Source organism: Taudactylus pleione, unplaced genomic scaffold (genome assembly GCF_031769625.1).
Source record: "Taudactylus pleione unplaced genomic scaffold, aTauple2 ptg000025l, whole genome shotgun sequence".
Taxonomy (NCBI): domain Eukaryota; kingdom Metazoa; phylum Chordata; class Amphibia; order Anura; family Myobatrachidae; genus Taudactylus; species Taudactylus pleione.
Genome location: NW_028284427.1, coordinates 8188415 through 8211279, shown reverse-complemented (window position 1 = coordinate 8211279; position 22865 = coordinate 8188415). Strand labels below are relative to the sequence as shown.

Sequence of the window (22865 nt, the reverse complement as noted above, 5' to 3'; positions counted from 1 at the left end):
ACGAGGAAATAATAACCAGAAATGTCCTTGCTGTGAAGTGAACATTGCCGTTGGAACTAAAAATACACTGACTGTAGCCAAGAAAAAAATAGTTATTATTTTTAAATTTTCAGTAAAAAAAAACTACTGACGCTCTAAACACTTTTTTTTTATCAAATTCATTGTGTGATTAGACTGTTTTAGGTAATTGAATTAGCTTGCCTCCCAGTCTCAAAGTCTTAGGAAGAATCATCAAATAAGAGTTTAGTATCTTCAAAAACAGAATATTTTCTTTCAAAGTGAATACTATATCTGTACAGGGGTGGTGTAAGAGAGTTGGGTGCCCATGTGCAGTTCCATGCTCCCCCTTTCTTGCTGATGCATGTGCCAAATAGACTCTGGCACTATGCAGTGAGATACAGTAGTATAGTCTATCAGGGGTGCAATCAGAAATTGTGGGGGCCAGTACCAATGGACAGACAGGGCCCTTCTCATCTACCCACCCGGTGTACACAAAGGTCCAACAAGCCCTGGCACTCACAGCTAGCACAATATATATATACTTCCAAAGTAGGCGGTACTCAGGAGTCTTTGCTTAGGGAAGTATTAAAAGTCCTCTATTAAAGGACTCCTGAATGCCGCCTACTCTGAAAGCATGTTTGTGGGTAAATAAACACCCTAGGAGGGCACCGGAGCACCATTATTGAGGAGTGCCGGGTCTTGGATATTCATTATTTTATATATATATTCATTCTTTCTTTCTTTTTCTCTCTCTCATCCTCTTAAACCATATTCATACACTTAACATCTGCACACCCTGCACCTATTATAGAGACATCACAGTATCTTTATTATTAAGTAACTATGAATTTACTAACGTGGTACTGTACATCTATGGAAAGGCATCGCTGGAAATAAAATATTGTCCTTGGGTAGCAAAGTACCAGTCATTTTATGTATTAAACACAAAAGTTGCATCTTCCAGCAATGGAAACACATCAAGGTGCTGATACAGACTTGTGGCTGCAGTTTGCACGTTTTCCCACTGCGCCTGCTCTGGAGCTGAGCGTATGCAACTACGCGTGATGCTGACTTCTATGCTACTCATTCGCATCTCCACTTGCAGCTGAACAATTGCTACTGGGTCAGAACTTTGTGTTTGTACAAGGGTTTGTTTAGACTGATTTGCAGGCTATGCAGAGTTGTGCATAGGCAGAATTACACCTATATTCAGATAGACCTCTTGCACCAGGTATAGGGTTGGTGACAGTGTGCACTGATAATGATGTTGGCTATAGATAGGGGCGGTTCAGTTTCCAGAGATCTGTACAAATCAGCATACAGGTGAATATCCCCATTTATTTCCATGCACACAATATGGGAACAAATATGGCTGTCTTTGGTTCAACTCTGCATTGGCCCCTATGTAAGTAAGCCGTCAGAGAGGCATGACATATTAACAATTTTTGAAAGGAAGCTGACCCATTACAAAGGCTAGGCCATTCTCTTCAGGTTTCCAATATTCCCTAATCATTCATCCCTTTTGACCTTTCCCTTCACTTGGTCTACGACTGTTAAACTGTCAGCACAGTCCAGCACCAACTAGGAAATTATTTACCAGAGATGTAAAATAGGTTAATTACCGCTGCAATTATCCAACCACCATAATGCACTTGTGTAACATTGGGGCCCCCTTACTTATAGCAGATACGCCCAGAGCTTGTTTTTTTTTTTTTTACTTATTAGCCCCCACACAGGCCCAACACTATACTCTCTATAGCCACATGCTGTGCTGAAGATTGCTCTGGCAAGTTAATGAATTGACTTAGGAACATCAGTAAGAGAAGTGGAGACTACAGTACCGTATGTCTATTATACAGCTGTCCCTGTGTTATCCACCATGGACTGGCACTTACATTTTGGTGTAATCCAAACCATAGTATCCAACCAACTTCAGGTTCAAGGTGTGGTACAGGTTGTGGTCCTGAAGTTGGACCTCCCATAAAATGAGTAGAGATTATTCAGAAGTGAAAAATAATCACTGTGACAATCTGACTGTGTAAGATGACAACAAATTGCTGATTTTCAAAACTGGTCTATATGTACTATCTGCTAGAGGAGAACGTGATATCGTAGTTTTATAAAGCTTTCAATACATTAGCTGAAACAACATACATAGCTGGTAAGGATCCTCTCACTGGGCTTGATCTGTCTTCGTATCTCACATTCTCGTGGCTGAATTATTGTGATTCCATCATCAGAAAAGACATAAAACAAGTTCCCAACGCTCAAACCTAAAGGGAAATCAAAAGACAGCAGAGAGACTGAGATGTATTATTCTGCTTCTTTGGCCATACAAAAAAAGTTCAGTTAGACACCAGGAAAGTACAACATCATTTATTTGTTTCAACATAGGGAAGCATTGTGTACAGCGGAGTATGACCATGCTCGGGGGTCCACAACACTATGTACTAGATAAACAATAGTCAGAAAATGACTGGTTGCTATGTGTAACTTCTCCACTTTATCTCCCCTTTAATGTGGTCATAACTGTAATAGTTACAGTAACTATTATATTTAAGTTACAAAGGTTCATACAATAAGATTAGATAATGAAAACTTACAGATGGTCAAAATGAAGCAAAAATTAGGGACAGTTGGCGACTAATTATTTTTAAATGCTTTCTTTAATAAACATTACAATATAATGAGCTGCAGGAGATCTACATTAGAAGATAGCCCCTGGCAAGGCATGCAAGCATTGGAGTCCCACAACAGATGGAGGCCCTAAGATTGCCTTAGTCAGATGTACCCTATATTTCAGATGGTAAAAATAAATTGACCAGTGAATCCACAACTACATTCTCATCTCTCACTGTAGAAATATATTGCTATGCAAGTTTTGTTGTACAATGATCATTCAGAAGGTGTTGGGATTGGGTCATTTTCTTCTTTTACCACTGTTTGATTATACATATTTACCGTTTTTGTGGTAATAAATCCTCAGCTAAAGCAGATTTTTTTGTAACTGAGATTTTCAAACAACTCTAAGTTATTCATCAGGCGTTGCTTGCATTGTGCATGCGTGCCTGTTAGTACTGAGGTAGATATCCTAATGGTGGCTGAAAGCAGCCTGATATTTAAATGATTGGCCGGACTTAGAAGGATTTGATTCATGTGAGACTCGGCTTCTTTCTGAAAGATAAATGGACTTATTTTGTTTGCCTTCCCCATTAAGCCTGGATCTGGTTTGGAAGATGTGTGAGCACACATGCCATGCATCATCAATGATAGAGAGGCTTTCCCGGACTGAACACTGCACATTGGAAAGTGATGTGGTGATTTTACATTCCCAAAACAGTTACAATATTCTTGGCCTTTACATAAGTCCCAGCCCTCTAGTTAAGACCCTTACACATGCTGCTGATCCCATGCACCCACTAACACATAGCACATTGCTGTCTGTAGGAAATATAAAAAGAAAATGTGTAATTACAATGTTGTTACATTACCTTCCTCTCTCCATAGAATGTTGGCTACTGCATCGTTAGATCACCAATGAAGCCATATTAGGAGGAAAAAGAAATCAGTTAAAAATAAATGTCAACATATAATACTTGACATATTATTCAAATATAGAACATGTAGCATAGTTATTATAGAGCAGATGTGGGCAATAAGCAGCTGGTGTGAAACTACACATCACAGCATACCCAGGCTGCCACCATAATCCATATTAGTATACAATGATAGTAAAACTGTGACACATTGCCCACCCGTGTTATAGAGGGAACTAGTGTATTATAAACAACTCCACTTATAACATGGGAAAAAATACTTGCGTTTCTAACATGTTCATTAAAATGAATCAAAGCTTACCTGCAGCTTAATCTATTATATACAGTACTTCATGAGCATTCTTATAGAATTTTTATATACAGGTCTGGTAAAATGAAAGTATCCCTATGCAGAGCACTGTGGAACAGGTTCTAAGGCTTTTAATGAAGCAAAATTTAGATAATAAGTATTTCAGAGGATGCAGTAGACATTTATTGAAAAAAAAATCATTTACAAATTTTGTCACCAGGTGGCGATGTAGCCATACAATTTACTTGAATAGCTTTGCATTATTCAGTGTGTCCTTCATTGTGTCCAACAACAGTTTCAATAATATCTTATCAATAAATGGGTAGAGCATATTCTGAAGTACCTTTTGTCCAAAATTCTCTTCACTACAAGCCATAGAACTCACTCCAGAGTGCTCTCAGGGCCTGATTCAGACCCGCTTGCGAGCGCTCCGATGTTGCCCAAGTGCGCATGCGCCCGACTGAGGCGGTTCCGTCGTGTGCATGTGCGAGACCCGTATAACGACGGCCAAGCCGTCATTATGGGTCTTTCACCAAAGGGGGCATGCTGTCGATGGTGATTGACAGCACGCCCCCTTTGGTGGGCGTGCCGGGGGCGTGGCTGCCCAGACAGAGGCGTTCCCATGGGAACGCCTACCATCTGGGGCTGGCCCCACTGAAATCGCTAGTGACTTCACTAGTGATGTCAGTGGGAGTGCTTTTGGCTCTCATAGAGCCAAAAGCACTCCAGGGCTTGCAGCAGACGAGACTCTACCTTAGGGTCTTGTCGCAAGCCCGATGGTCGCGATGGTCTTGACCATCGCAACCATCTTCCTGGCCGCACGCTATAGCTGTGGGTGGTCACCCACAGCTATGCGAGAGGCCAGGAGGCCGCTCCAAAAAGTAAGAGGGCCAGCCCTGATTCAGAGCGAGCGCTCTGTCAGAGTGTCCGGCTCTGAATCAGGGCCTAAGTACAGTTTCTTTCATTTTAACAGCCCTGCCCTTATGTAACTTTACCAAGCATTGAAATTGTTCCACAACAAAGAGGAGTGAACATGTGTCAGTGTTTGTCAGGTTAAATTGTTACATTCTTTTTTTTGACTCTTTGTTGGGAATTCAATTAGACACAGGTTTTACCATGCAGCTAACTAAAAGGCCTGATTCAGATCCCCTCGCTAGGCTGTGTTCGCACGCAGCCAGCCAATTTTTGCAATCTGCGCATGCGTAAGCATCACAGTGCGCAAACTAGTCCATGAGATCGGGAAGCGTTTGCTCGCTGCGCATAGACAGCTCGCTAGCTAGAGTGACAGGACAAGCCATTTGTGGGTGGTTACAGGGGATGATCCATGACAACAGGGAAGTGGTGGTGCGAACGCAGGTGTGCCTGAGCATCTCAACGCCGTTTCAGAGGCATGCATAATTAAGATGCAGCGTCATAGTACGCGTCACATGGTTGAAAATCACACTGATTAACTTGCAGTGCTTGTGGTAGGTTAAATCAGCCACAAGTGCTACGATCGCTTCCGATGGTACTCGATGTTACCGATGGGTGCATACACTTCCAGGAAAGTGGGCGTCTTAAGACAGGCTGGTGGGCATCTGCATACACATCGCGATCGCACGCTAAGACATAGTGGGCGAGCTATTGTCTTGCTGTACAATTGCGGATTTGCAAATGTTTGCTGCGTGCGAACGCATCTAGGGAGCGGGTCTGAATCGAGCCCTATATGCGCAGCCCAATATAATAAGCTGCGGGGACACTGCCCGCTAAGCCCCAGTGCTTGGATTTTTCTTCCTCATGCTGTAAGGAAAAATCTACTTTCAAATACAGACTCCTGAATTTAACGGGCAGGGAAACCCATAGATTCCAGCACTTTTCACAAAATCTAAGGGTTAGGATGCGTTACCCCAGGGTTTACCACACAGAGAAAATGCCAGTAATTGAGTAGCTCCCGCAAGACAAATCCTGCACCTTATTGAATTTCCCCAGTCTGTATCAAAGCGTAAAATAACGCCCATGTGCATGAGGCCTTATGGTGATAGACTTGTAAATTGCAATATACAACCTTTAATTTAATATATTGACAATATTGACACAAAGCTTATGATTTGCTAATGATGAGGTATTGAATACAGAAATGTTGCAGGTACATTTTTGTTTAGATTTCCTCCGTGTTCATTTAAGTTTTTGAAAGCTACTAAACAAACGTGTATATTTGTGCTGGTAGCAGTAATGTGCCTACATGTTACAATGATTGATACTATAATGAAAATAGTTCACGATTAATATATACCGATATAATAATAGCTGTAGCAGCCAAACAGCATATGGCATACAGGAGCAGAGAAACTGTGGGATGTTTTTAAGATATTATTAGCACATTACACTTACAGTATAAGTGTTGTTAAGCTCTTTAGGGTGACAATAATTTAAAACACTAGAAGGAAATGTAAAGCAGGGGTGTTCAACCTGCGCGCCCTCCAGCTGCTGTGGAACTACACATCCCAGCATGCTCTGCCGCAGTTTTTCTGTTAGAGCATGCTAAAACTTTAGCAGGGCATTCTGGGATGTGTAGTTCCACAGCAGCTAGAGGGCCATCTGTTGAACACCCTTGATATAGAGAATCTTCACAAATTTGCTTTTCCTCTGGGTAGTTTAATTTGTTAAAGAAGACAGCATAATAAAAAAGTCTAATGTTGAAAACTATGAGGTTTGTAAAGCTGTAGATTAATAGAAATATGAAAGCACAAGTATTCACCAGTGGGTCATGAAAGCACTAAGGACCTCTATTGGCAAGAATACAAACCCTGTTTTCTCAACCACTGATAAACACTAACCTAAACATTTAAGTCTGTGATGTCAAATTCATGGATGCTATAAGTTATGACTCGGGAATATGTATAACCTCAGTGCTATCCCCCCAAAAAAGTCATGCAAAACCCCCAAACAGATAAAGAAGAACAAAGTTACCATTAACACATTACTCTATAAACTCCAAATTATATTTATTTCTTAAATGAACAAATACTCAGATATCATACATAAAATAGGGTCCCCCTTCCGAGGATCTACACAATTACCCCTGCATCCAACACCACTGAAAGGTCCTCGGGAGGGAGGACCCCATTTTAGTTTTGGAGTCCGAACTTTCTGAGGATTTGAAGCCCTCGGCTAACCCTGGAGCTGGTTTTAAGGCAGAGGGACCCCACACTCTGTCACCCTGTTATAGTGTAAGCCTCCCAGTTGGTGTAGACCGGTGCTGGTTACTGGAAAAATGGAGGGATCCCACATCAGTTCCCACTCCCCCCCCCCCCCCCCCCCTGAATTTCCAGTACCAGATCAGGCTCAGAGGTCTGTGGAAATGTAAAAAAAAAATCTGATTCATAATTCGATTTGGCTGCGGAGTCTATCATAAAGGGGGCAGTAAATCCGTGATTATTAGTCTAAAATGTTCCGGTGATGTCCAGCGATTTGCTTTAGAAGTCTTAGTAAATTTACCCCGCAGTGTGTCAATCCCTCCATGCAGCAATGCAGTTACAGACAATTTTTCGCCCCCTCTAGCTTACTGAAGCCCCCCTCTGGTGAACAAATTTTGCTACTGTCATAGTAACCATAAGGAAGCCCGTGCTATGTAACAGTGTAGCCTGATTCTTAGTGGTTACTGTAACCCATTGCTATATATATTTAGACACACTGTGCAGTGTTATCATGTCACAGGCGAAATTGCTGAAACGTAGGCTAATAATAACAACATAACTTATAAATACATTTGCAGCTTCCCAATTTGTCATCTTACTGAACCTACTCTTCCATTTTCTATCTGCTTTTCTCTGTATGATTATGGTGATTTTGTGGAAATAGGTGGATTATGGTTGTCCATAAGCCTTTGTACCTAGGTAGAGCCATTGATTTGTTTTTGCAGTAAAGCCCAATATACTGTAGCAAAGATCTAAACAGTGACATTTCAGCTTGATAACTGAACAAGCAAACGGTAGTTGGTCATGCAATCATGGATACATGACCTTTCCAAAGTACAAACAGGATGTAGTTTTATATCGCATCCAAGGTTGTATTTGCTCAGGTGATCTCATGGCTTCCCACTGAAAGTGTCAGTGCACACAAGGAAGCTGGATAGCAGTATAGTAAATAGGTTCAAATTCCAAACGTAACATGCATGGAACACATTAGGTCTAATTCTGATCATGTGCAAAAGCGCAAACAGCTGTCTCTTGGCCAGTTTATGCAAATGCTGCCACAAACTCCTTCCCTTATGTACATCCGCTCAGCCGAATGTGCAAGGACTGAGGCGCCCACTTTTAGCGTCCCCGCACTCTGTATTACCGATTGGTGCATCCTTATACGCCACCATTAGTAGCGCAATCGAAACTTGTACCAGCTCTATGGCAGGTGCAGTTTTTCTGTCTGACTTTGGACTGCTATGCCTGCAGCTGTGCATCTGGCAATTCAGCCACTTACATTGACACGCCTGCGACACTTCCATAGCATGCCTACTAAACAGCAGTGGTGCCACTAGGGGGGGTGCAGACCGCACCAGGTGTCACTCCCTGAGGGGTTTCAGGTACTGCTGTATGGACCATTATTGCAAGCACTACTAGCCACTTCCCAGTCGCTGCCCAGGAACACCCATCACTTTTCCACAATATTTCTGATGCCATCTGTCCCGATTGCCTTTGTGCATACACTCCGTGTATATAGGGGTTTTCAGAAATGTTCTTGCTTGTGCAGTTGCAAAAAAATGCTCAGTTACATGGACATCGGCATTATGATGTCGGAACGCGTGCAACTGATTATCAGGTCCTCGGCTTTATCCACATATACGGAATAGTAGCTGGATCTCCCACATCCCGCCCTCTTTGTAGTGAAGTGGGCAGGACTGGGAGATTATTAGGGGTAAATTGCAGGTCCATTCAGAGGGGCCGAGCTAACATGACGAGAATTGTGCCTTCCACACGGATCTGCATATTTCAACATATTACCACGGCGATAGCAAGGCCTAATGACGTTGACAGCCCGGCCCCCACCTCCAAAGCTGTCAGCTGCATCTCCCCTCTGGGCTTCTCCTGGAGAGGAGTCAATTAAAGTCAGCAAGTATGCAATGATGTCACGTCCATTCAGGGCCCCATTTATCAATGAGTTTTATCATATGCAATGAGTGTTAAAACTCGTTGCATATGATAAATGGTGCTCCAGCCAATCAGCTGTGTCATCTGTTTGAAAAATGACAGTTGGGAGCTGATTGGCTTGAACACTATTTATCATACGCAACAAGTTTTAATACTTGTTGTGTCTGATAAAACTCATTGATAAAACTCATTGGTAAATGAGACCCTAAAAACTCTCACTTTAGTAAATATACCCCGTAGTCAGAAGGCAGAGTCATACCAAAAAATTGATTAATTCATCATTATAGTTAACTCCAGACATACAGTTAACTTGTCAGTCATTGATTGTGTTTTGACTGTGGTTTGGCGGCGATTTTGCTATCTGCAGATTTACTAAGGCCAAAACCGCTGCAAAACTGCCATCAAAACACATTTTAGAATAAAATAGAACAGGGCTGTCATTTAGAAACCGCTGTAAAACCGCCACCAAACCCCCGATGTTTATAACAGAATAGAACCCGCCACCAAACCGCCGGGGTTTGGAATAGAATAGAAACCGCCGCCAAACCGCCGCTTAGTAAATTTTTCCCTCTGACTACAATAATGGACTGTGATGCATGCGTAGCTGGCCAATAAGCGCTTATCTGCGTATACCTCTGGATCAGGCCCTAAGATCTTGGCTTCGTGTGGTGTGTCTGTTTCCCCCCGTTTGGTGGGTTTCTTCTGGGTGTTCCCGTTTCCTCTCACTATCCAAAAACATGTAAATTAAACGGATTCTGACAAAAATGAACCCTAATGTATGTGTGTATACATGTGATAGGGGATATAGATTGCAAGCTCCACTGGGGCAGGGACTGGTTGTGAATGATTCAATATTATGTGAAAAGCTCTGCCAAATATGTGTAAACTAAATAAATAACTATAAATAAGTTACATTGAGATAAATAATAAATATAAATATGAGTTATGGGTGGGATTGTACCGCTAAACAGCCGCCAGTTCAAATCCAGACAACGTGAGGCCGAAAGGAGGAACTCCAGACAGCGGAGGTAAGTAGCGTTAACCCTCCCCTCCCCCCCTTACCCTCATTTAGGGGTGCCTTACCCTAACCTCCCCCATAGTTCCTAAACCTAAGCTCCCCTCCTCACTCCCTAAACATAACCCTCCCCGGGGTGTGCCTAACCCGAACCCTCCCATGGGGGTGCCTCACCCTAACCCCCCTTCCCCTAGCCTAACCCTAACCCTCCCATGGGGGTGCCTAACCCTAAGTCCCCCTGGAGCCTCCTTACCTAACCCTCCCCTCCCCCACGGCTAAGAGGATGGGCGCCCGGACTAACCTCGTTCGGTCTCGCGTCGTCCTGGATTCCGGCGTTGGAATTATGACAGGCGTCGGTACTGTATCTCGACGCCCGTCATAAATCCCTAGCCGGCATTCTGGCATCGGGATTGTGACCGGCGGCCCCATAACTACATCCCGAGTTAAACGTGTATAATCTCTTTGAGAGATTATACACTATTCTTTATTTTACTGTGCTGTTAAATCTGACTTCTTTGTTATATTTCTCTGTTGCTGAACTATAAACGAGTGATTCGATAATACACTCAGTAATAAAATGCTTTGTGCAGTGTGTGCATTCAAATGAGCATATTCATGTTTTCTTCTGAAGTCACAAAAAGCTATTTTAGAAGTGCTACAAAAGCACATACATCTTAGAAGAAAAGTATGAAAATGAATTATAATTATACTTATAATATTCTATTATAAAACTGTTGGTTTTTCTTCCACTTTTGCATTTTACCACATGCTTTTCATACATAGCTGTGGCAACTATGACATCTGTTGTTTAGAAGGTACAGTACTTACCGATACATCACAGAGCTTTGTGACAAGGCTGTATTTTTTTATATTATTCTAAGAAATTACTTGCTACATAAAAGGGATATTTTACAGATACATGTAGAATCAAAAATTGCATTACTAACGTCTATGAGTGTTTCATCTGTTTTATTTGATACATGACCATGAATACATAAAATCATAAAATTCTGGTGCTTTATCATTTACAATTTCTATGTTGCTTATATATAATTGAATTGGAAATTCTGTAAGTTGAATGTTACACTAACATGATTGTTACCATCTGATATTACTTTACTTGTAACAACCTTGTATCACAGCTGCGGACATGAGACCACGCCCCCTTTTAAGTGCGTGCACAAACAGCGGGTGCAAGGAGTAGATACAAGAAGTGCCATACAGAGTGCCACCACACCCGGTGACGCCTCTTAGTGGAGTAACATACAGGACCTGATTCAGTAACATATAGGACCTGAATTTCATGGAATTTGGTATTGTGAATACAGACAGAGGCCCTGATTCAGAGCCGGACGCTCTGACAGAGCGCTCGCTCTGAATCAGGACGTCTTTTTTTTTTTATGGAGCAGCCTCCTGGCAGCTCGCATTGCTGTGGGTAGCCACCCACAGCTAATGCGAGCGGCCAGGATGATGGTCGCGATGGTCAAGACCATCGCGACCATCAGGATTGCGACAAGACCCTTGTGGTACGGTCTCGTGGCCGCAAGCCCCAGAGAGCTTTCGGCTCAAACAGAGCCGAAAGCTCTCCCACTGACATCACTTGTGATGTCAGTGGGGTCGCCCCCAAACGGTAGGTGTTCTCATGGGAATGCCTCCGTCTAGGCAGCCACCCCCCCAGCCCGCCCACCAAAGGGGGCGTGCTGTCACTCAACATCGACAGCACGCCCCCTTTGGTGTGAGACCCGGAGCGACGGAATGCCTGTCGCTATCCGGGTCTCGCGCATGCGCGCGACGGAGCCGGCTCCATCGTGCGCATGCGCACTGGCCCACCATCGACCTGGTTGCGAGCGCACAGCTCAGCCTGAACATTGCCTCTGTGGCTGCGGCACTGCATCTGAGAACGCAGCCGCTTTTACTGACACATCCACTACACTCCCTTAAAACGTAGACATGACGGATTTTATTGCATTCACTTCAGGCCACCTCCCAGTCACCACCCAGGAACACTCATTGCTTTGCCTCTTGGGTTCTAATACCTTCTTATGCATACGCTACAGCGCCTTTGTGCATACACTTAGGGTAACGCATGGTTCCCGACATTCTGGCTGCCCCTTCCGGAAGGGAGCAGCCAGATCAGCATGGCAGGGGGCATGGAAAGGGGGAGGGGCCAGGACAGCTCACTGTCATTTGCGAGCGTAGCGGGGGGTGGGCCACATGATCGGATCATTTTGGCCCTGTCCCCGCTACACAATACCGATATTTTGGCTACCATGGGGGAGGAGGGGGGGGTCTGAAGGGTCGACGGATGCTGGGAGGCTTGTCTGCCTTTCCGGGAAGCTGGATTTTCGGGAGGCTCCCGGCCTAATCGGGAGGGTAGGCAAGTATGGGGTAACCCTTGTGCTGTGGGTTATTTCAGATTATTTTGCGCATGAGCAATACCAAATAATCGCTCACTACATAAACATCGGCTTTGTGTGTAACTCCGAATCAGGCCCATAGGGTCAAACTGGCCAATACACAAAATCTGGAACATTATTAAACAGCTGTGATATCTAGTAAATTGCCTGCAATGGGCAATAATACATTTGAGCTTTATATAGAGAAAATTTCCGGTTTGGTCTGATTTATATCAAAGGTCAAAGATAAATGAAATACATTTAATATTTGGTAGGCAGAATATTAGGTTGGTGATGTGAAAATTATATCACCAGTAACTAATGCTATGTTATAACTTATAATCTGAGTTTAATCACATCTCAAACATTAGTAGAAAGACTAACCCCATCAGCGTTCTCCTAATCATCTCATTATCAGGAGAACATTTCAGTTCAGAAACAGATATGAGGGACTGGTAAGTTTGCAAATGTTGTATTAGGTTAGTCTACAGGCATAAAAACTGTTATGTGTGGTGCGAAAAGTTTTGTAACGTAAAATTGGAGTAGCTGGGTGGATTGCAGCAACCATCATAACTAAAGGCCTGATTCAGCAGAGGACGCATATGATATCGCAGCTGTTAACATGGTAGCAGCTGTGATAGCACTATTATGGTAATGCAGCAGGAGGCGTCATGCCTCCTGGATGCATTACTGATCTGAGCTGCGTCCAAGGACACAGCATCAGACCATCTGTAATCCCTTTGGCCGGCTGAGTGACCATGGCATAAAAGAGGCCAGAAAATCTCCTTTATCTGACAGAGATCCCGGCCTCTCCACCCCCCACAATGGTGGCGTACACTGCTGAATCACCCCCTGAATGTAGACATAGGGAAATGAATGAGGATTGGGTTATGCCTGCAAGCAAAAACAAGATTTTGTTTTGGAATAAAATATATATAAATGAGATTCAAATGGTAAATAAATCACAGTATAGCAACGGGCCACTGAGCTTCTTTCTTCTACATAGAAATAGAGTCGTTTTATTTAATATTGCTCAGGAGGTGTCTGTAATTAGCGTTCAACCTATACTGTTAATGGATAGCTTTATTTGGCAAACCCAGCATATTTTCTGTGGTTAAGCAAATGTTTAAGATCTCAAATACCCATGTAATAAAAATATTCAAACAAGTGACACGTAAGATGTTCCCTCAGTGTATTAAGATAGTGGTTCCCAAGCTCCTTCAGCCAAATCCCCCTAGGTTCCCAAATGATTCCATAAAATCACACTCAGCATCCACTTTCAAATTGTCTGCTGCATGCATGCCCACATGGGTATGTATTCCAGTTTATGGAAGTGCCCTCAATAAAAATCTTCTGTGTCACTTTTTGTGGGTTTGTGGAGATAAATGGTAGAACATAATGTGCAACCAATGCAAATACTGGGTTATGCCATCCAGCGTTTACAATGTCCCATCTGTCTTCCAAGCATATATGAATTTAGGGACTAATTGGAGACATCAGTCCTCATCTACCTAGGTGATCATTTTCTCCATCATGCTTGAGGAACATCATGACCATGTGAAGAGTCTCCAGGATAATCTACTATTTGCCAAGATCGAGACTAGTTACTTCAATCAATCCAGAATGAGATCCTGTGTCACATCATTTCAGCAAAGGGTATAGACGTGAAAGCAGATCTCTCTGCTGTGCTGAATTGGCTGGTGCCAGTCCACACGTTTGTAATCTTATCCACAGTTTCTCGCCCTATTAACAAAACAGGGGACACCTTAGGGCTCATTGATTCCACATTGAATACAGCAAAATCAAGGCTTGCAGTTCTAATCATGGAGGGTGAAGCCATTATACCTCCAGTCTTCTCTTCAGAGCTGTTGGACAGGATCCATGACATAATAACCACTAGAAGTTTTGCAGTGGGGATTTGATTCGTGATTTGAATCTTGGTAGGAATACAATTGAGTTGCTCATCTGGGAATTCAAGCGATAGGTAGTGAGGAAAGTGCCTCCTTCATCCAACCTGCCCAGCCTGTTGTTTGGTTACTCCATTCTTGAATTGCAGCATTTGGAACCTGTGTTACATCATTCAGATGTTCTATTGTCATCTCTTTAATTCAGATGAGCCTGACATAACATAGATTCTGGCACGACTGATGCTGTATGGTTACTTTTGAAAAAGTTTCATTTACTATACTGCAGTATGTTTGGTTCCTATTTTTATGTTTGACTCTTGATTGGAAACCTCTTGTTGGAAACAAGAGGTTTCCAATCAAAAACCTCATGTGCGTCTGGTTCATCTTCTTCTAAGACTGCTTGTGGTCACCGTCACTTACATAATGCAAGATATCTGAAACAATGTTGTATATGTATTTAACTGTGGTTTGGCGCCTCCTATATAGGCGTGCCCTATATATTTTTGTTAACCTTATATTTATATTTCTGTTTATTCTGAACCTTAATTCCTCATAACTCCACCATTTTTGTATGTTGCCACTCTTCATCCATTTTATTATTAAAGGGCCACACTAAACTTGGTATTGGTGTGAAAGAGATCGAGGAAATGAATGAAAGACCATAGACATGCAAACAACTGCAAGGCTACTCTCATTAACCGCTTACAGTGGGGTACTTCTTTTCATACACTTTACCAACTGGTGGGAGGATAAGAAAACTATTTTACAATCATTTTATTTGAGAAAGAAATTCTCTGTACCTTAATTTGAAAATATGAAAAAGGCAAACCTTTATTATAAATGATGCAATGCAACGTATCCCTTGTAAAGATGAAAGGTATCCAAGTGTAAAGTAAGGTGGGTGCTACAAGCAGGGCCAAATGAACCTTTTGGGCGGCCATGGGCACTTAAGACAGGGGTGTCCAATCCCACTCCCCTGGCCCTCTTCCTCTTGTCAGCACTGCCCCCACTTGTCATCCGACCTGCCCCCACTTGTCATCTGGTCTGTCCCCACTCATCATCCAGCCAGCCCCAACTCATCACCACTCATCGCGACCCTAGAAAATGCAAGGGACTGCACAGTGCAGCCGTATGCTCCAGCCAGGATGCCCCCTGAATGGGGGGGGCCCAGCCTGGGGCACTGTGCCTCCCTTAATCTAGCTCTGGTTACAAACAATACTTCCAAAACCTAAGGAAAACAATATGTATGAAATCAGAAGACAATATAATAGGGCTAATCTTTGAAGAGGTGTAATTGTTGGTGTATCTGTCATTGTCCAGACAAATGACTCAGTAGTGTTAGGGCTCTGGATACATGGGATGGCTAGCAAGAGAGGGAAAGAGGGTTACTGCATGTTAGATGGCACTTATATTAAAATAAGTAGACTGGAAAAGTGGAAATAGCTGTAAAGGTCAGTTTAAGCATGGCGGGCTTAGTCTTTATCTAATGTGAGGGTGATAATATAAGAATACTTACGGGTTTTTCTGGCAGAATCTTCAATGAAGAGAGAGGATATGTCTTCATCCACCCCGACTTCGTTCTTCGCAATGCATGTATAGGCTCCAGTGTCTTCATAGCGTACACTAGAAATATGAAGTTCACTCCCATTGGCTGAAATAAAGACATTTTAGCTGTTTGTTCTAAGTTCTTCTTGGTGAAAATTCATTAGTACATGTAACAACCATTTGTATTTTAATACCAAACAGTGCAAGATTATATAATTGCAAGCATAATAATATATTGAATTTAGGAACATTTATAAGTAAAAAGCAAGATACGTATTCCCAATCTGGGCAGCATTTGAGGACATAAAAGTATAGGAGTTTCTTGCTGTTAGATGATGCTGTACAAGTGAAGACTTCTATTATGTGGGTCATGTACATCAGGATTTAGCAGAAATAGGGTTTTCCATTTCACTGTGAGGCAGCAAAAAAATATGGTGACAGGTGGTTTGGATATTATCCCTCTCCATTGCGGGAATAGAGTATTATCTTTTCCTATATCCACCGGGTGTATACACCATATCCACAAGATATTATGCCATGTTTTTCTATGTTTATTTTTACATGTGAACACAGCATATGGACACAAGTGTTGAGATTATTATGGACTTTACTGTGGAACATTAGGAACGATGGAGACCCACCTCTGTTTGGTTGTTACTGTTTATGTGGGGAGACTGGTGGACTCTTTGGTTGGTACGATTGCACCTTACAATGTACCTGAGAGGTAGATCAGCTTTTGCTTTCTATATAAGCCTAGCTTTATGGCTATAGTGCCCTGTCTTCCACCAGCCATAGAAGTATAATTCAAGTGATAAAAGAGACTTACCTTTCAATGTGAGTTGTTTTGATACCATTGGCAATACATCGATACCATTTTTCAGCCATATTATTTTGGGATTAGGGATACCCTCAGCATGACACTTCAAACTTGCAGACACTCCAGGTTCCTGAGCCTGGGTCTCAGGATAGACTCTAATTACAGGAGGAACTAAAGAAGGAAACCAAAAATAGCTATTACTTGTCACTTATTAGCTTTGTGTATTAAACAGTGGTGGCAAAAAAGACACCTCCAAAGAAAGCACTATCTACTGTAATAATCAGTTTACATTTTATTATACTACGTGCTCCCTCTTTATAATGCAAATTTGAAAAACAGGGTGATAAACAGGCATAATACTGATCATGGTGTGACATGTAATGAAATATTAAAGTATATATTATTTATATTTGTCTAATGTATTGAATAAATTATTTTGAATGTATAATGATATCTGGTAGAGCATTAAACGTATCTGAAATCTCTTCAAGCAAATAGTTTCCATATACATAACAAATAACTACAGTATCACTTTGGCTATCAGGTAATGTAGACTCCACATATTCAAACACAAACATCTATAGTTATTGTTCAATGTAGTTTATACTAGAGTAGTGTTCATAATATACATATAACATTAAACTTATATGTGCCTTTCCCATTTCCAGTCTATTTTAAAACCCTCTTCTATATTTTATTTTAGGTCTTACAACATTACAAGTGAAGGAAGCACTATTCCTTTGAGTTGTGATACATACATTGGGGAAAATGTAGCAGCCTGTGAGATGGAGTCATCGGCGTGATTCTGGCGAGTCTTCCTGATGTTTTACGATTTTAAAAGCAAAAACGTTTTTTAACATTTTGGCAGACATGTCAGGTTCGCCCTAATACTGTACCTGCATCTTGCATAATATTATATTTCCCCCATTATATCCATTGTAACAAGTTATATTCAGGTAATTATTTATATATATTATATATATTTATTTATAATTAGCAAGTACTTTTGGGGTTGGGTATGAGATCCCGGCAGTCAGGATGCTGACGGTCAGAACACGACGTCCCGACAGTCAGAATCCAGGCAGAATTTCGTAAGTAACACTAACCCTTACCCTAACTCTCCCCATCTTCCCACAGCCTATCCCTAACCCTCCCATCCTGCAGCCTAACCCTAACCCTCCACCGCCTAACCCTCCACCTAGTGCCGACTACACCCGGTGCATTTGAAATTAGTTTTCCATTAGATGTTCCAACATTTAGTAAGAGAACCACCCAGCAATGCCATGTAAGAATGTTGTGCAGCAGGTCCTAGGCCCTGTTCTCCTGCCACATAGTTAGGCTGCATATAGTTGCCAGTAGGCCTGCCCCATCTAAATAGGCTGCATAGAGGGAATTAGGCCCCACTCCTCCCCTAAAAATTGATTGCTGCCAGTAATGCACTGGGCACTTGTTTAATATAAATATGGCTGGAAAAGGACATTAAGACCTGATTCTGACAATATAACAAGGTAACAACAACTATAAAAAGTTAATGGGAATCCTGTGTCTAGGTTCTCATTAGAACTATGGTGGGGTGGTAGGCATTAGGCCTGACAATCATATTTAGCAAGTAGGCCATTACCCCATAGAAGTGACCCGGTACACTTTTTCTAGGTGCTGTGGGATATGTAAGGCTCTGCAGTCATAAGCTCTGGGGAACAACAATGGACTTTTGATCCCTGCAGCATTTGGTGAGTAGACTAAGATTGGTCATATTAACTTACTGATTCTATGTATTCTATCCTGTTTGCGTGTTAGCTAAATCCATGTAGGAATATTAAAGTTAGGCACTGTTAGGTTTGTAGAATTTAGGATAGTGCACAGCACCCAGAGGTTAGGTGTTATTCTTTACACTAGGCCAGTTCTTGTAGGACCAGTGCACTAATCTTTAGTTAGTAGCCTAACAGTGTAACATGTTATTGGGCTTAGGCGATCTGTGTGGGTAGGGAATATTGTGTCCTCATTGTGTCCCCATACATGGAGCGTTGCAGTGATTAACCAGCAAAGTGATAAGTGTATGACAGGAGAGTATACTCTGTGTTGTCCTGTCCCTACCACTACCCAACTCCTACTGGGCTTAGGTTGTCTTTGCACAGTGATGTATGGCAAATATATGTACAGTATATGTTCCTAAATAGAGGGCCCCTATCGTCTTTTGTGTGGTCCTCGTCAGACCGCACTAATATCCAATTTAGCCACCTATGTGTGTGCCATCTGTAGCTCCCTCACAGCAGCCTGAGTAACACTTGTCTATGACAGTCTTTATTGAGGTTTACAATAGAACACAGTACACATAATGTTATCTCATTAAACATGCAATACAAATTATTGTCCTTCCTATATATACAGTAAAGTGCCTAATTGTATACCCACATCTCCTTTCCTCCTCTTTTGTCCTTACTTTGAGTGCAATTACTTTATTGCTATGGGTATGCCCCTTCTTGCTTTCCTTGTATTCATAATAATATTTTATGCAATTTCATTATGATTTTTAATTTTCATTTTCATTTTAGTGAATATTGTCTGCATATGTATTTGCATCCTGAAATCCAGTAGGATGTGTGTGGCTATCTAACATTAATCAACTACACTAATCTCAAACAATAAATTCAGATTTCCACTCTCAAGTGTCCTTCTGTGGTCATTTGCAAAGCAAGACTAATAAACAATACAGACTATGCAACACATTATGCTATATTCAGACAATTTAATGACAATTGTAATTGAAATGTTCTCAACTTAAAACAATAAAGAAATACAGGAGTTTTATTGTATTTCAAAATACTGTAGCTCTCACTGACAGCGAGCTCAGACTGGCATACATTTTGCTGAGTCTTGCAGAAGCACTGCACTAATTATATTGCAATTGGAAATACGTTAATTGATTTACAGTCATAGTCTATTGGAAAAACATTTTTTTTCTTTTGAGTAAATCATTAAGGCCTTACAGTTAGAAGTAAATTCAACTAAACTGTATAATTTTGCACCTGGACAAACCATGCTGCGAAGCAAGAGCTGCAAATGCCATGTATTTTTTTTTTTTTGCATGCAGAGAAAATACTGACCTATTTTCTGTATGTTGAACACAAATACTGGGCTTTATTTTCATACTGCAGTTCATACACCCCCTCCCAACTTTAACTATGTCTGTACATTTTAAATTTTCCCCCCTCTCTGCAACAAAATACGCTTTTAACAAGGTGCAGAATTACACTTTCTGTAAGGATTTACTCCTAATTCTAAAAGTGGGCATAAATATTTGGAGGCTTATGTAATAGGTTGCGAGCTGCAGCCGTTGCGGGAACTCCTACGAGACTTTATGTGTTTTTTAAAGCGGCAATCATTTTAAAGGCAAAACCAGCTTGGTTTTGCCTTTAAAATGATTGCCGCTTTAAAATATGGGAAGATTCACAGGAGTTCCCACAATGGCTACAGCTTCCAACCTATTACATAAGCCCCTTGGTCTGCATGCCTCTATATGCTTTATATATTTATCATACTTACACATGCATGGTTGTATATACAAAATGCCTGCATGCAATATGTTTAGATCATATTGTACATACTGTACAAGACAATTTTTAAATTAAGCAATTATTTGTTGTTCTATATATTTAGCAACATCAGATTTCATTACCACTTTAAACTATTCTAATATGGTGCTCTATTACTTTAACTACAGTAGACATTTAATTTTGTAGGCATAATGATTATACAAACTATGTTTATTGAAGTCCAGAATGGTGTTTCAATTTTATCCAGATATAGTGAATAATTATCTAGAAAAATGCATCTTGTATTTTACTCTACACAAGTATTAAATTGCGTTTTAGACCAAAACAAACGTATTACAAGATCAGTTGAATTTGTACAAAAATAAATAATTTCTTCAGACTGGTAGAAATGTTGTTAATAGAGAGATCGATAGATAACACCATTCTAAAATATAGCAAAATCATAAAACCCATATCCATGTATTATCAAAAACATATAATTTATATTTACGCCCCAAATTGAGAAATCCCAAATATTTCACAGGAAAATAACTAGACCTAGAATATCATTACCATGCATTTTAATTTGGAATCTGCAATTAGCCAAATGTGCAGCTGCAGGATAATCCTAGTCCAGATGTTTGTTTACAGTTCCGTTCTGCCATTTTAATTGTGCTTTTATGTCTATGACAACATTTTATGAAAGTCCTTTTGTTTTGCCCTTATGTTTATACATAACAAAATTTGTGTTACAATTAGAGATGAGCAGTTCGGTATTGCTGAAAACCGAACACACCCGGACTTTAAGGTTCCAAGTCGAACCGAGTTTCGACTCAGGGTCTTCTCGCCGAGTTCGGAGCTCAGTTCTAAAAACCGGATCTTGTGTGTTTTGGATTACATTTAAGTCCCTCCCTCAGAAACAAAACACCCGGTTTGTGCATATCTCTAGTTACAATTGTATTTACTAGACCAGTGGTTCTCAAACTCGGTCCTCAGGACCCCACACAGTTCACTTTTTGCAGGTCACCCAGCAGGTGCACAGGTGTATTCATTACTCACTGACACATTTTAAGATCTACAGGTGCAGCTAACTATTTCACTTGTAATTATGTGAGGAGACCTGCAAAACATGCACTGTTTGGGGTCCTGAGGACCGAATTTGAGAACCTGTGTACTAGACATTAGAAGAATCTTTCCACAGTATGGGTTATGGCCGTGAATCTATTTTTCATTTAAGAAGAGAATTACAGACACTACACCTACATTATAGTACCCTTTTGAATGTCAAAATTATTTCATCCATATATTTATCAACATAAAGTTGATATCTAATGGGTAAATTTACTAAGATTCGTGTTGATCCGAGATTGCTATCTCGGGTGAAAATATAACTTTTTAGCAAATCGGGAATTTACTGTCATTAAAGTCGGGTGATTTGGTCATCTTTTGGTGTTGAAATCGGGTGATTTAATGCCACAAATGCGTCTGTTTTTTTTTCAATAGAAATGAATTCACTTTCGACTCAAATGGGAAGTACTTTTCATTCATTTCTGCCTAAATTGGGAATTTACCATTATTTGTTTTGCTATATTCGACCGTTTTACATGCAAATCGGGGAGTCAATAGAAGTTTTAAATGCACCACCTCCTGATCTGCGAGTTGCCATTAAACATACACAAATCAGTGTGATTTGTGTATGTTTACTAATGATTCCTGTGTTTTTAGGGTTCATTTTTATGAAAAAATTACGTAGGGTTCCCCCCCCCAAAAGGATAACCACCCCCGGACTGGTCAGCCAGTCCTGGTTCCTAAAATGACGGGAAGCAAAACGAGTAGGGTTCCACCGTAATTTTAGAGACCCAGTACCTGGCTGCAGGGCCAGTTCTGGCTTTAAATATAAGGGGGGAAAATTGCGTAGGGGTCCCCCTATATTTAAAACCAGCACCGGACCCAAACCGTCCGGGGTGTAATGCCACATCCCGGAGACTCTATTACCGATTTTCCAGGGCCAAAGCATTCTCACCCCAAGCCAGTCAGGCCAAGCCAGGGATCTCAGGGGAGGTGGGGACCACCAAAAAAAGGGTTTCCCCCTCTCCCAAACCCCAGGCTTGTTCTGAAGCCCGGAGCAGTGGATACGGGGGTAATAAAGTGTTAATTAGTATTAAACTATTGTACTTTACAGTGGAACTACAGGTGCCAGCATGCCTGCCCTTTGGCATTTGTGGAACTACAAGTGCCAGCAGTACCCCCACTGTAAAATAAATAGTTAAAGACAGTACACACACACCGTGTATAATACAAGTTTATTACATACACCTATCTCTTTCACACATACTTACCTTCTACCAGATGTTTCTATCCCCTTGTTCCCATAGAATCCAATGGGGGTACCTGCAACAAAGATCCTATACTCACCTGATCCTCCCGCTGGTCTCCGTAGCATCCAAGGGGGTCTTTGCAAAACAAGAACACGAATACCCGAAACCAAACGGACAAGTATTGGTATGTGTCTTGTCACATATACCAATACTATTCGAATGCCAGCTGACGGGATGTCAAGGGATTTCCCATGGCCCGCCAGCCAATCAGGGGCTGCTTCACATATAGCGGCCTCTCATTGGCTGGAACCCACGTGTACCCCAGCCAATGAGATTCTGCTATATGCGAAGTGGCCTCTGATTGA

At 41.5% G+C, this 22865-nt stretch overlaps 1 protein-coding gene across 1 annotated transcript in view; it reads right to left on the bottom strand.

Moving 5' to 3' along the window:
* The window catches only part of FSTL4 (follistatin like 4), a 1116563-nt gene that overhangs the window by 49652 nt on the left and 1044046 nt on the right, over nt 1–22865 (bottom strand). Inside the window, exons 9-12 of the mRNA XM_088451183.1 lie at nt 16659–16820; nt 15804–15938; nt 3492–3518; nt 2155–2273 (exon numbers count right to left, since the gene is read on the bottom strand). Of these exons, the coding sequence (XP_088307309.1) occupies nt 2155–2273; nt 3492–3518; nt 15804–15938; nt 16659–16820 (443 nt within the window). The remainder of the gene's footprint in view (nt 1–2154; nt 2274–3491; nt 3519–15803; nt 15939–16658; nt 16821–22865) is intronic.